Raw genomic sequence first — 12,612 nt, forward strand, 5'->3', positions numbered from 1 at the left:
GGAGCCAGTGACAAGAATATCATCGGTGTAAATCAACAAATAGATGCGAACAGAACCATAAATGTAGATGAAGAGGGAAGAATTGGACTTAGAGGCAGTGAATACTAAATGAAGAAGATGAGAAGAGAAACACTGAATCCAAGTGTGAGGAGCTTGCTTGAGACCATAAAGAGAGCGACATAAACAACATACATAATCAGGATAGGCGAGATCCACAAACCCAATAGGCCGGCGCATATAAACCTCTTCATCTAGGTAACCATGCAAAAAGGCATTTTGAACATCCAATTGACGAACGATCCAACCAAACTGCACAGAGAGAGCCAAGATAAGACGAATAATAGAATGATTAACAACTAGACTAAAGGTTTCACCATAGTCCAAGCTCAACTGTTGATGAAAACCATTAGCCATAAAGCGAGACTTGTAACGCTGGATAGAGCCATCAAAATTCCTCTTGACACGAAAAACCCACTTATTCGGCAACACATTCATAGTGGGAGTACGAGGGACCAAATTCCAAGTCCCAGCACGAAGAAGAGCATTAAACTCATCTACCATAGCAAGATGCCATTCCTAATGCTTATTAGCATGTGAAAAATAGGTAAGCTCAAAAGTACCATCAGTAGAAGATAAAACCAATGCATGATTAGCATATTTAGGATTGGGTTTACGGATACCGGTTTGAGCACGACTAACCATCAAATGAGCATGGGAGTCATTTACCAGAGACATATTAGAAATAGGAGGAGAAGATGTACTAGATGAAACAGGAGCGGGAGGCAGGAAGAAAAGTTTGTGGTTGGAGTTCCTAGTGTAGGTATGAAAGAATCGAGAAGCTGAAGGCACAGGGAAACTAACCTACGGGTGAGAAGGGCATGAGGGATTAGTGGGCACGACAGGGGAGGTGGGCGCAGGAGCAGGTGCGGCATAGGTGATGGTAGAGATGGACAAGACTAGGCTGGAAACACAAGTTTCTGTGGGGGCGGGAGGGTCAGGTGCTGGATAAGGGGGACTAGGCAAAGGCTGCAACGCTAGAAGGTGTGGGCTGCATGAAGACAAACTTAGGCTAGAGAGGATGATAGGCAAGTCCGACGATGGAGAATGGTCTGGAGAAGGAGCAGCATGGGCTTTGTTAAACATGTGAAAATTCATCAAATAACACATGTGCGATAAAAAAAAAACACGATTAGAAACAAGATCCAAGCATCGATAACTCTGATGGTTCAAAGAATAACCAAGAAACATACATTTGGAAGACCGAAATTGTAATTTATTATTATTATATGGTCGTAAATAAGGAAAACATGCGCACCCAAAAGTTTTTAAAAACGAATAATCAGGTTTTTTGTGAAACAATAATTCATAGGGTGATTTGTGCTGAAGCAACTTAAAAGGAAGATAGTTAATTAAATCAACAGCAGTGTGCACGGCCTCGGCCCAATAGGAAGGAGGCATAGAGGCATGGGCTAAAAGAGTGAGCCCGGTGTCAACAATGTGATGATGCTTACGTTCGGCTAAACCATTTTGCTCAGGATGATGTGGACAAGAAAGACGATGATGAATGCCATGATGAGATAAATAAAAAAATCCATAAATTGATGACTAGTGTATTCCCCACCCCCATCGGATTGAAATGACTTAATCGTAGTGGAAAACATATTTTCAACCAAAGCCTTAAATTTAACGAAGTGAGAGAAAACTTCTAATTTTAATTTCATTGGAAAAATCCAAGAATAAAGAGAAAAACCATCGACAAATAAAACAGAATAATTAAAACCAAAAATAGATTTATTTGAAGAACTCCATACATCAGAGTGAATAAGTTCCAGCAGAGAAGAAGAGATAGAAAAAGGACTAAAAGGTAATTTAACACTTTTACCCAACGGACATGATTGACAAAAAGAACTAGACTGAGAGCCAGAAGATGGCAGTTTATTATGAGATAACAACAATTACAAAGTAGACGAAGCAGGATGACAAAGGCGAGAGTGCCACAAGGAGCGGTCAACACGGACACCTAGTAAAGCAACACGATTAGGCAAAACTTGAAAAGACTCATTCGGTGTAAATGAAAAGGGATGCTCAAGAAAAGTGTCTTCCCCGTCGCCAAATCCTGGATAAAATAACAATCAGGAAAAAACGTGAAGAAACAATGGTTGTCAGTAGCAAATTTATGAACAGATAAGATAGGAAGAGAGGCATCAAGACAGTGAAGAACATTATTAAGATGAAAAGAAGAATTAAGGTAAGAGAAACGAGAGTGACCAATATTTTTAATAGGCAAACCTGTTCCACCACGTACACCTCCAACATTATCAAAACTATGATACTCTCTAATAAGGGATAAGTGGCTCAAGTCGTTGGTAATATGAGTGTTTGCACCGGTATTAGCAACCCACTGTTGATGGCCACCATGCGAAGGATATTGAGCAATCATGCCTTGAAGACGAGACGGAGAAGGAGGCACAGAAGACACCTTGAAGGGACAGACAGCTGCGATGTGGCCAAAACCATGACAATTGAAACATTCAAGAGGTTCATGGGCTGAAGGAGGCCCAAAAGAGGAAGCAATAAACCAGAAGGAGGCGGGCCAAGAACACCCGGCCCAAAAGTGCTGCCAAAACGTTGTTGATGTAAGGCAGGACGAGAGGTGCCATAGGAAGCACCAGGGGAACCGTGACAAGGAGAAAAACCAGGTCAGGAGGGAGAGAATGAGTTGCAACGATCCGAACCACGACAAGCAAATCCACCGCAATGGCTAAAACCGAGGCCACCGCGACCACCGTGGAAAGCTACCAAAGCCATCACACCAGAAGAGATGACTAGAGAAGAAGAGGATTGCAAGCGACGTTCCGCAGACAAGATGAGAGCCTCAAGATCAGGCATACTGATGGGTTTCTCACGAGCTTGAGCAGCGGCAACAGTATTTTCATAAAGAGGACCAACGTTGTTCATAACCACATCAAGGAGATCATAGTCAGCAACTGAAGCACCTACCATAGCCAAGTTATAGGCAATCGAGTTAATACGATCAAGGAAATCAGTGATGGAAGAGTCACCATGGGTTGTGCGAAGCAAGTCACTACGAAGTTGAAGAAGACGATTCTAATTCGGAGAAGCAAAACGATTTTCAAGAGCCACCTAAGTGTCACGGGCGGTGGTCTTTGTGAAGACCCGTATTTTAAAAGGATAATATATATATATATATATATATATATATATATATCATTTGGATAAAGTTTGACGATATTATTTTTTTAAGATATTTATCTTTTGGATAAACTTGGATGATAATATCTTTTTAAGATATTTATCTTTTGGATAAACTTAGATGATCTTATCTTGTCAGGTTATTTATTTTTTTGGATAAACTTGGATGTTCTCATCCTTTTAATATTGAAGTTTATCCTATCTCTATATACACTATAAATAGGAGCATAACCTTATATTTTCAAAACATGAGAAATTAGAAAAGAAATTTAGAGAGAGAGAGAGAGAGAGAGAGAGAGAGAGAGAGAGGTGATTCTTGGAGGAGATTTGGGAATTAGCTTGTATTTTCTTAACTTGGAGTAATGCTTTGGAATAGAGGTAGGGATTTCTTGGGGTGCCTTTACGGGGATTGATCTAATTAAATTTCGTGAGCACTATATTATGCGTGATATTATAACTTGATGGATGTTCTTGATATTATAATGTTCTTGATATTGGGTGTTTACATGTTGTTAATTATTTAATTAATGTTGGCATGATTATATGTACATTGGTGATATTTAAATGATTACATTGTTTTTATGAGATATGTGAAAAGAAGAACTATATCATGTCATGGAAATTAGTTGGAGATGTTGGTTGGAGAAAATAATGATGGAAAATAGGGTAATGAAAATAGTCTTTTGTGTAGTTGAGTCTAACTCTTGGCAGGTATCAGGTCTTAGGGATCCCACAGTGCACATGGTTTTTATTGAGTGATTCAGGACTGGTGACAGGGAGTTAGACAAGATGACTAACAAAATGGGAATTATGGGATGATTGAAATGGGTGTTAGTTCATATAAGTGGGCATTCAGGGCCAAGTGGTATAAGCATAGTATGGGACGTGCAGGTCTGCTTGTCCAATTATATGAACTAACGGGATTAGATGAAGAGCATTCATACATTATTATTAATAATGTGATATTTGGATGTGTGATTGCATGTCACTTAATTTAGTTATATCAATCTACTGTGGTAATGTCTCATGTCCCTACTGAGCGGTGGTTGCTCATCCCTCACCTTGTTTAATTTTTCAGATGAATTAGTGGGCAAGACAAGGACTAAACCAGTTGAAGCTGAATTAGATGAGAGGGATATAGCTTTATTTATTAATTGTAAAGTTGTAAGATTTTGGGAGCTATTGTTATAAGAAAAGTTTGTTTTATGTTCTAGCTTCTTTTTATTTTATTTTACTCACGCACCGGGTGCGAGATTTCCACCGACCCCCGGGTCCGGGGCATGACAGTCTGGGAAGTTACGGTGGTGAGAACTTTATGGTGAAGAGAACCGTTGATGAGAGAGAGAGAACAAGTTGATCTTTCTGGACCCAATCATCATACTCTGGGTTGGGGATGAGAGATGGAGAAGCAGATTCATTGGCCTTAGCCTTTGGGTCGGGCATAGTTAGAAAAGGACACTGAGAAGTGCCGTCAACAAAGCCAAGCAAGCAGCAGCTGCGAAGGACAGGAACAATTTGAGCAGGCCACGTTGGATAATTATCACGCTCGAGACGAATGGAGATAACATGATGAATGCTAGGAAAATCAATAGAGGAGGAAGAAGCCATGGGTGCTCCAAAAAAAAACAGGGAACAAGAAAATTAAGGATCGAGGACTGTGAGTCTCTGGCTCTTGATACCATGAAAGGTTTTGAATATTCTCGATGATTTTCATTGAACAATCATGTGATAATTATATACAATGCTTTGCTTGGTGTCTACACAAAGGATTTCCTATTCCAGGCAAGAATCAAGTCCTCGAGATACAAGGAATATAAATAGCAAATCAATGAAATAAATACAAATAAAACAAGAAACTAAATCACGTCTCATTATGTGTGCCCTCTTGGGTTTCTGCCCTTGGTGTGTTTTTGCAATTTGTTGGCTGTCAAAGGACTATGCATTTTTTTCTCATAGATTGCCTATTTTGACAATTGGGATGTGATGTGGTTCTCTTTGTGGGTCTACTATGTTGGTGTTTAGTTAGTTGTATTCTTTTGTGGTGTGGGTCAGGCTCTATTGTTGGTCCTTAGTTTATCCCAAATAGTTTTCTTAGGAACGTTTTAATAAGGCTATTGTATTCATGCCAGTCTTTGTATGCCGATTTGGCTTATGAATGAAATCTTCTTCTCAAAAAATACTTATTCAAAATTTTACATATATGAATTATAGTAATATTAATTTAAACCTCATTTAGTATCACTCCTATCAAGTAGGCCCTCTTCTAATTTTTAGAAATTAAAACCCATGCTATGCTTTTTTTTAGTTCTTTTTTAGAACACTATTTTTTTTATAAAAAATTTAAGTTTAACCATAGCAGACAAAAGAATACGCCCATCCCTCATCCACCAAAATTGCTCATTCCAGACTTATCCTTATAGTAATTTATTTTTTTATTTTGTGCTGAATACTAATACTATATAGCTGGACTTTGCTACAATTAAAACAATGTAAGCAACTCGTCAGGAGAAGCTTGATCTCTGGGATTCAGTTGCACAACATAACCAGAATGCTAGCTCCTCCTTCTTCCCTACTCAATAATGCATAGATTATATACACAAACACATCTTATTTCTTTAAACACTAATTATTATTATTATTATAATTATTTTAGAGTGGTGATTTCCTCACTCCAATTTTATTCACTTACACTCCATTTTATAACTAAAAAAAGAGTGTAAGTGGATAAAAAGAGAGTGGGGAAATCATTACCCTTATTTATTAGCTGAGATGGAGCTGCGAGGCAGGTGGTAAGCAGTGACATTTTCTATTCATGTGTGTGGGGTTCGCATATGAAAGCTATATATTCACCACACGATACAAATTACGATACAAGATTGGAAAGTGCATAAAGGCAGAGGATACAAAAGACCTATCACGCGCGCCTCACAGAAAGGAGCTGCAGTTGCTTGGTTTGGATATAAAATTCAGTCAGTCAACTATGATTCTTCTGGGAACTCATTGACTGCTAATCTTGGCCTCATCAAGAAATCCTCCCTCTACGGACCTGACATCCCAAATCTCAACCTTCACGCCAGGTACTTCGTAATTAACCATTCTCAATTTATTAAGTTTATATTCCCACGTTTTCATTTTTTTTAATTCTCATTAGTCATTGGGGGTTGACCGTTTGATTAGGATATTGCAAAACATCTCAACCGTCCATAATATAGTATATCTAGCTAAGACCCTTATTGACCAAAAACCCAATTAGCATTTTCACTCCACAATATTAGCCATACAAATTGCTCTCTTATTTACTAGACGCTTGCCATACTTTCTTAAACTCAGATTACATAACATTAATATGCATTACTAGGCCATCAATGATTCAGATTCACAGTCTTACGACATAATTAAATGTAATCAAACGGAGACAAGTTTTTCACAAATTTATGTTATAAATCTAATTGGCCCTTGTGCTGCTAATCATGGATGCAGCTATGAAACCAAAGATCGGCTAAGAATTCGAATAACAGACTCAAAGCACCAAAGATGGGAAATCCCACGACAAATAATCCCCCGCCAAACAACTTCACAGCATTCACAGCAATGTCAAACCCACAACAAACACCTCCTGATCTCCAACGACCTTGTCTTCACTCTCCACAACACCACCCCATTCGGCTTCACCGTCACCCGCCAATCCTCCAACGACGTCATTTTCGACGCCTCCCCGAACCCATCAAACCCCGACACCTTTTTGGTCTTCAAGGACCAATACATCCAGCTCTCCTCCTCCCTCCCCAAAGCTAGGTCCTCCCTTTTTGGTGGTGGAGCAGTATACAGAGCTCATTGGTCGCCCTACCCCTATGCCCTATTGGTCTTTTGGTAAGTTTGTTTGCACTCAAATTCCACTTTTCTTACATTTCTCGAATCGCATTTCACATGTGACATCAATTATTATGACTAAGAGTATATGTCATTTGTACCATCTCAACTAATCATGTTTTTGTATCTGCACTTATTAGTAGACAGGCGCTATGTCACATGACCAGTTGAAATGGTACAAATAGTTTTGTTCTTCAATTGAAATGTGCATATATAGTCCTTGTTTGATATTAACATGGTCCAAAAATGTCCTTCCTACTAGCATAGTACGCTTTTTCATCTTATTTTGGAATCACATTGACTTTGTTCACTTATTCTCTGCTGAAGGATTCCACCAGTGTCGATATGGTTACAAGAATGTTTCCGATCTTGAGGGTGTGGTTGCTGGCTACGCAAAAGCCGCTATCCCCCTTGAAGTTATGTGGACAGACATTGATTACATGGATGCATACAAGGATTTTACTCTTGATCCCATCAACTTCCCATTGGATAAGATGAAGAAATTTGTCAACACCCTTCACCAAAATGATCAGAAATATGTGCTCATCTTGGACCCTGGTATGTTCACTCTGCAGCAAAATTGATGTTACATGCATTTTGTCTGATGAGGCAGAAAATGATAGTATTATGACTCTCACAGGTATCAGTGTGAATAAGAGCTATGGAACCTACAACAGAGGGCTGAAAGCAGATATATTTATAAAACGTGACGGAATTCCTTACCTGGGAAGTGTTTGGCCTGGCCCTGTCTATTTCCCTGACTTTGCACATCCACAAAGTGAAAAATTTTGGGCTAATGAGATAAAAATATTTCAAGATGCTCTGCCTTTCGATGGTCTTTGGTTTGATATGAATGAGCTATCCAATTTCATCACGTCCCCTCCCACTCCATCTTCTACACTTGATGACCCTCCTTACAAGATTAACAACGCCGGGGTCCTGCGTCCGATCAATAACAATACTGTTCCAGCATCAGCGCTACACTTCGGTAACATCACAGAATATGGTGCTCATAACTTATATGGACTCTTGGAATCCAAAGCAACAAACAAGGCCTTAGTCAGTGTGACTGGTAAAAGACCATTTGTACTTTCTAGATCAACTTTTGTAAGCTCTGGTACGTACACAGCACACTGGACTGGAGACAATGCTGCAAAATGGAGTGATCTGGCATACACAATTCCAGCAGGCGGTGGATTCAGGTAACTTATGAGCCTTCAAATTGGACACTTCACAAAACCTAGACTACATTATACATCTTGTTTTACCTAGAACTTTGCTATGCTGTCAATTATAATCATCAGAATTTGTGCAACAAACTTAACTATGCTTTGTCTCTATGCAGCTAGGGGCCTTTTACCCTTTTGCAAGAGATCACTCAGAGAAGTTTACAATCCGTCAAGAGCTCTATCTTTGGGACTCAGTGGCTGCAACGGCAAGGAAGATGCTTGGCCTGCGCTATCGGTTGCTCCCCTTGTTTTACACATCAATGTATGAGGCACACAAAAAGGGGACCCCCATTGCAAGACACCTTTTCTTCTCATTTCCTCAAGATATCAGAACTTATGATATCAACACTCAGTTTCTGATTGGCAGAGGTCTAATGGTGTCACCTGTGTTGAAGCCAGGAGTAAGTTCAGTTGATGCATATTTTCCTGCAGGAAACTGGTTTGATCTCTTCAACTACTCAAACTCGGTAAGTGTAAAATCGGGGGAGCACATTACATTGGATGCACCACCTAATCATATCAACGTACATGTCCGTGAAGGAAACATTTTGGCCTTACAAGGAGAGGCCTTGACAACAGAAGCAGCCCGAAAGACTGCATTTGAACTTTTGGTTGTTAGCAGCAGCAATGGACAGAGCACTGGAGAAGTTTTCTTGGATGATGGATAGGACGTGGAAATGGGAGGAAAGGGAGGCAAGTGGAGTTTAGTGAGATTTTACTGTGCAACAGAAAATGGAAGTGTATCTGTAAGATCAACGGTTGTAAATGGAGGATTTGCTTTAAGCCAAAAATGGATCATTGATAAAGTTACCATCATTGGGTTGGACAAGGTTGATGGATTGGAAGGGTATGCATTGAACATTACTAAGGGAGCAAACTTGAAGGGAGGACACTCAGATATCAGGGCCAGCTTTGGCAGCAATAAGCGATTCGTCATGGTAGAGATTTCCAGATTATCCATTCTTATAGCAGCAGATTTTGACTTGGAGCTGAAGTATTGATACTAGTGAAAATTAACACTCTTCTAGAGAGAGAACAATAAGTTACATGCCATTCAGATTTATGGCTCCCCTGGAAGACATGTTTTATGCATCACCTCTAATGTTGGAACATTTTTATTTTTATTTTTCTAATAAAACACAGTCAAAAATGAAATGACAGATTGGCAACAGAAAACATCTTGAAAGGAGGATAGGTCTAACAAGATAACTGTTAATTCTCCAACCAATTACCCGAACCCAAACACTGAACCAACAACAGAGAAGACATTCCTTGATTAATATTGATGTCAACCAAGTACAGCAAATCACTCATGTTGATGTCAACTCCAAAAACCAAAAACCAGTACATTTTTACTGGCCTTCATCATTTTATCTGTTCAACAAATCAATTTATTATTATTATCAGAAATATGACATAAGATATATCAAATTGTCAAACGGCACTTTGCCAAAAACTGAAAGTGCAGGGAAGAAATCTGGAGGGGGAAATGCAACAGTATAAAAGAAATTTGTTGAACCAGAATTATGAAGTGTTCAGTATACTCCGACAAATATCAACCTAAACAGAAAAGCACAATCATTCAAGATCATCCCCAAAAAAATAAAAAAAATTGAGAACATTGAATAAACATAAATTCTGAATAATACAATAAAAATTCAGTAAATATACAGCAGCTTAAACTTAGAACTGACACACGACATGCATGTAGCAGTAGGTAGTAGTAATCCCTCAATCATTTAACCATACCTTGATTAATACAAATTCAAATAACCATACCTTGATTACCATGTCCAAATTAATATGCTTCCTGGGAGCTTGATGATCTGCACCTATTTCACCTGCATATATATATCTACAAGGAAATAAACCCAAATTAATAGGTTTGTATTACCCCTCTGCCCATTGTCCACTCTAAGACTTGGAAATCATCAGAGGGGTAGTGAAATAAATCAAATTAAATTCCCGATCGAAACTCTTCCTCCCCATAAAAGAATTCTCCAATCCAAACATCTGAACAACACATTTTCACTGCAGGTTTCATATTTAAACAATGAACCAAACTGAAATGTGAATCGATCAATGACAACATATCAATAATATAAGTACTCATGAATCAACGAGCTAAGAGTTACTTTAACTAGTATGGTATAGGGCTTGTTTTGGTGAATGAAATTTGTGAGAGGCGACGCATTCCCAATAAGTCAAGTACACTGATCAAGTCCTATTTAGTCTTATTCAAGCCTCTACACTTGAAGTCAAATAGAGTGAACTCTAACTCAATGTCAATACAAAGTTTTTTCTTTTTTAAAAGGACGTTTGTATAGCGGCTTTCACATTATAAGGGTGGTAGCCCTCTCCATTAGAAATTAAGTGCGCACCTACTCTAATGGTAGCTTTCACACAATCCTCATGGGTAGCCCTCTCCATGTTTGCTAAATGGTGTACTAGCCTCACAAAATAGGAAGCCGTTAATGTGGTAGCTTTCACTCTATTAGGGTGGTAGCCATCTCTGTTAGAAATGAAGCATATACACCTACTTACCTCAACATTAGCTTTCACTCAACCCTAATAGGTAGCCTTCTCCTAATTTATTGTGTACACCAATTTTATATAGGTAGCTTTCACACCATTAGGGTGGTAGCCCTCTCCATTAGAGATTAAGTGCGCACCCACCTAAATGGCAGCTTCACACATCCCCTACATGCAGCCATCTCTATACATAAACCCTCCTTGAAACGTAACATTGGTGGTCAATCGAGAGTCTTTTTACAAGACTTGGAAGGGTTTACTCTATTGGTCAATCTAGAGTCTTTTACAAGACTAAAAAGAAGAACTTTAATGCTGACTAAATCAAAAATACACCCCCTCACACTTTCACAAGCCTATGACCAAACTAGTTCTAGAATGCAGCTTAGCTAATTGATTCCAAGTGTTTTAATGGAATTTTTGTAATTGTCAGAGACCTATCAAATGTTTTTAAGAAATATTTTTTTAAAGAAAACAAAGAAACACATTGAATAAGAACACAACCAGTAAAAGAAATATCATAACTCAGCCCACCGATGTTTGGACACCCATGGTCTGGAGCTGAGGCCAGGGATGTCGACTCCTTACATGCATACTACTTACCAACCTCAATGTTGAGTATGCGACGCAGCTCCATTGTCGCAGACTCAACAGAGTGGTTTGGTGTGGGAGATGGGCACTCCCCAGCTGGGGACGGGGATTGGGATGGGGATGTTGATAAGAAATGGGGCATGGGAAGTGATTGTGGTGGGGGTGAGTTCAGGTAGGCTGGTCCTGCCCAACGTTCACCCCCGAGTGCTGAAACGAAAAGCGTACCTGGACGTGGACACCTTCTGCTGCAGCTCAACTTCTGTAACCCCATCACTGGAACTTGATAATAACCCCGCATGCTTGCTTTTCTTAACTGAGATGGTGAATTGTTGTAGAGTGATTGTGAGTATGGTGATCAAGTTTGGTTTGTATTTATAGTGGTAATTACCTTCATCGACCAAGAAAAATACTAGGTGCCTTTCTTGCATATTATAATGCTTTCTTGAAATATATGTAAACTATTTCCACCAAAAAGAAAATAAGTTTCCATTTTTCACCAATTATGTATATGCATTGGTAAATATTTAGCAGTTGAGAGTTGCAGAGTTGGGTCCGCATGGATAATGACGAAAAAGAAAAAATTATTGTCTTGATTATTACCCTTTTGTGTTGTTTATCCTTGGACAAAATATAATGTTATTGCTGCTTGAAATAAGGAAGGAAAGATAGGCCTTCTTTGTTCCAACTTTTATTTTATCCTTATCCATAGAAAATAAATATTTTCTTTTTGTTTTTAATTATTTGCATTTAAATGGATTAGTATTGTACGCATTTGTCTCTCTAACATGAAGTAATTGTGTTTTGAAATTTTATCTTTATCTTTAGATAAAGGATCATATAGATATATAGATAAACGATGAAACAAATCCAACTATAATAATCCTAATCCTAATCCTAATCCACTTGGGAATTTTTATTTGTTCAAGTATCAAGTAGGAACAAACGCCTATACTGTTTTTAATGGAGAAAATATATTTTATTTTCGGTGTGTTTTTACTACTTGTAACCTGAAGCTGTGGAAGTTAGGAGCGCCTACTGTTTTAATCGGGGATAGGGTATAGGCTGCAGGATGTTACGGCATCAGCCTTACACTTGGGTAACATGACAGAATATGATGTTCATAACCTATTTGGTTTATTGGATGCCAAGGCAACAAACAAGGCCTTACTCAATGTGACTG

The 12,612-nt window shown here is 38.7% G+C and overlaps 2 protein-coding genes and 1 pseudogene across 2 annotated transcripts; 2 read left to right on the forward strand and 1 right to left on the reverse strand.

Annotated features, from left to right (window-relative positions):
* Positions 1-1,955: 1,955 nt before the first annotated feature.
* LOC148295614 (uncharacterized) lies at positions 1,956-4,821 on the reverse strand. Its single transcript, XM_088250541.1, has 4 exons — positions 4,582-4,821; positions 2,769-3,108; positions 2,290-2,496; positions 1,956-2,116 (listed from the first exon to the last, which is right to left on the reverse strand). The coding sequence occupies exons 1-4, from the start codon at positions 4,819-4,821 to the stop codon at positions 1,956-1,958; spliced, it is 948 nt and encodes a 315-aa protein (XP_088106667.1).
* A 1,303-nt stretch (positions 4,822-6,124) lies between these two features.
* LOC110745162 (alpha-glucosidase-like) lies at positions 6,125-9,445 on the forward strand. The gene is made up of 5 exons (XM_088251295.1): positions 6,125-6,290; positions 6,694-7,083; positions 7,411-7,641; positions 7,724-8,285; positions 8,429-9,445. The coding sequence occupies exons 2-5, from the start codon at positions 7,065-7,067 to the stop codon at positions 8,430-8,432; spliced, it is 816 nt and encodes a 271-aa protein (XP_088107421.1). The 5' UTR covers positions 6,125-6,290; positions 6,694-7,064; the 3' UTR covers positions 8,433-9,445.
* Positions 8,573-8,980, forward strand: LOC148295615 (alpha-glucosidase pseudogene; annotated as a pseudogene).
* Positions 9,446-12,612: the final 3,167 nt, after the last annotated feature.

The sequence above is a fragment of the Prunus avium genome, chromosome 3, assembly GCF_965620075.1.
Source record: "Prunus avium chromosome 3, drPruAviu1.hap1.1, whole genome shotgun sequence".
Lineage (NCBI taxonomy): Eukaryota > Viridiplantae > Streptophyta > Magnoliopsida > Rosales > Rosaceae > Prunus > Prunus avium.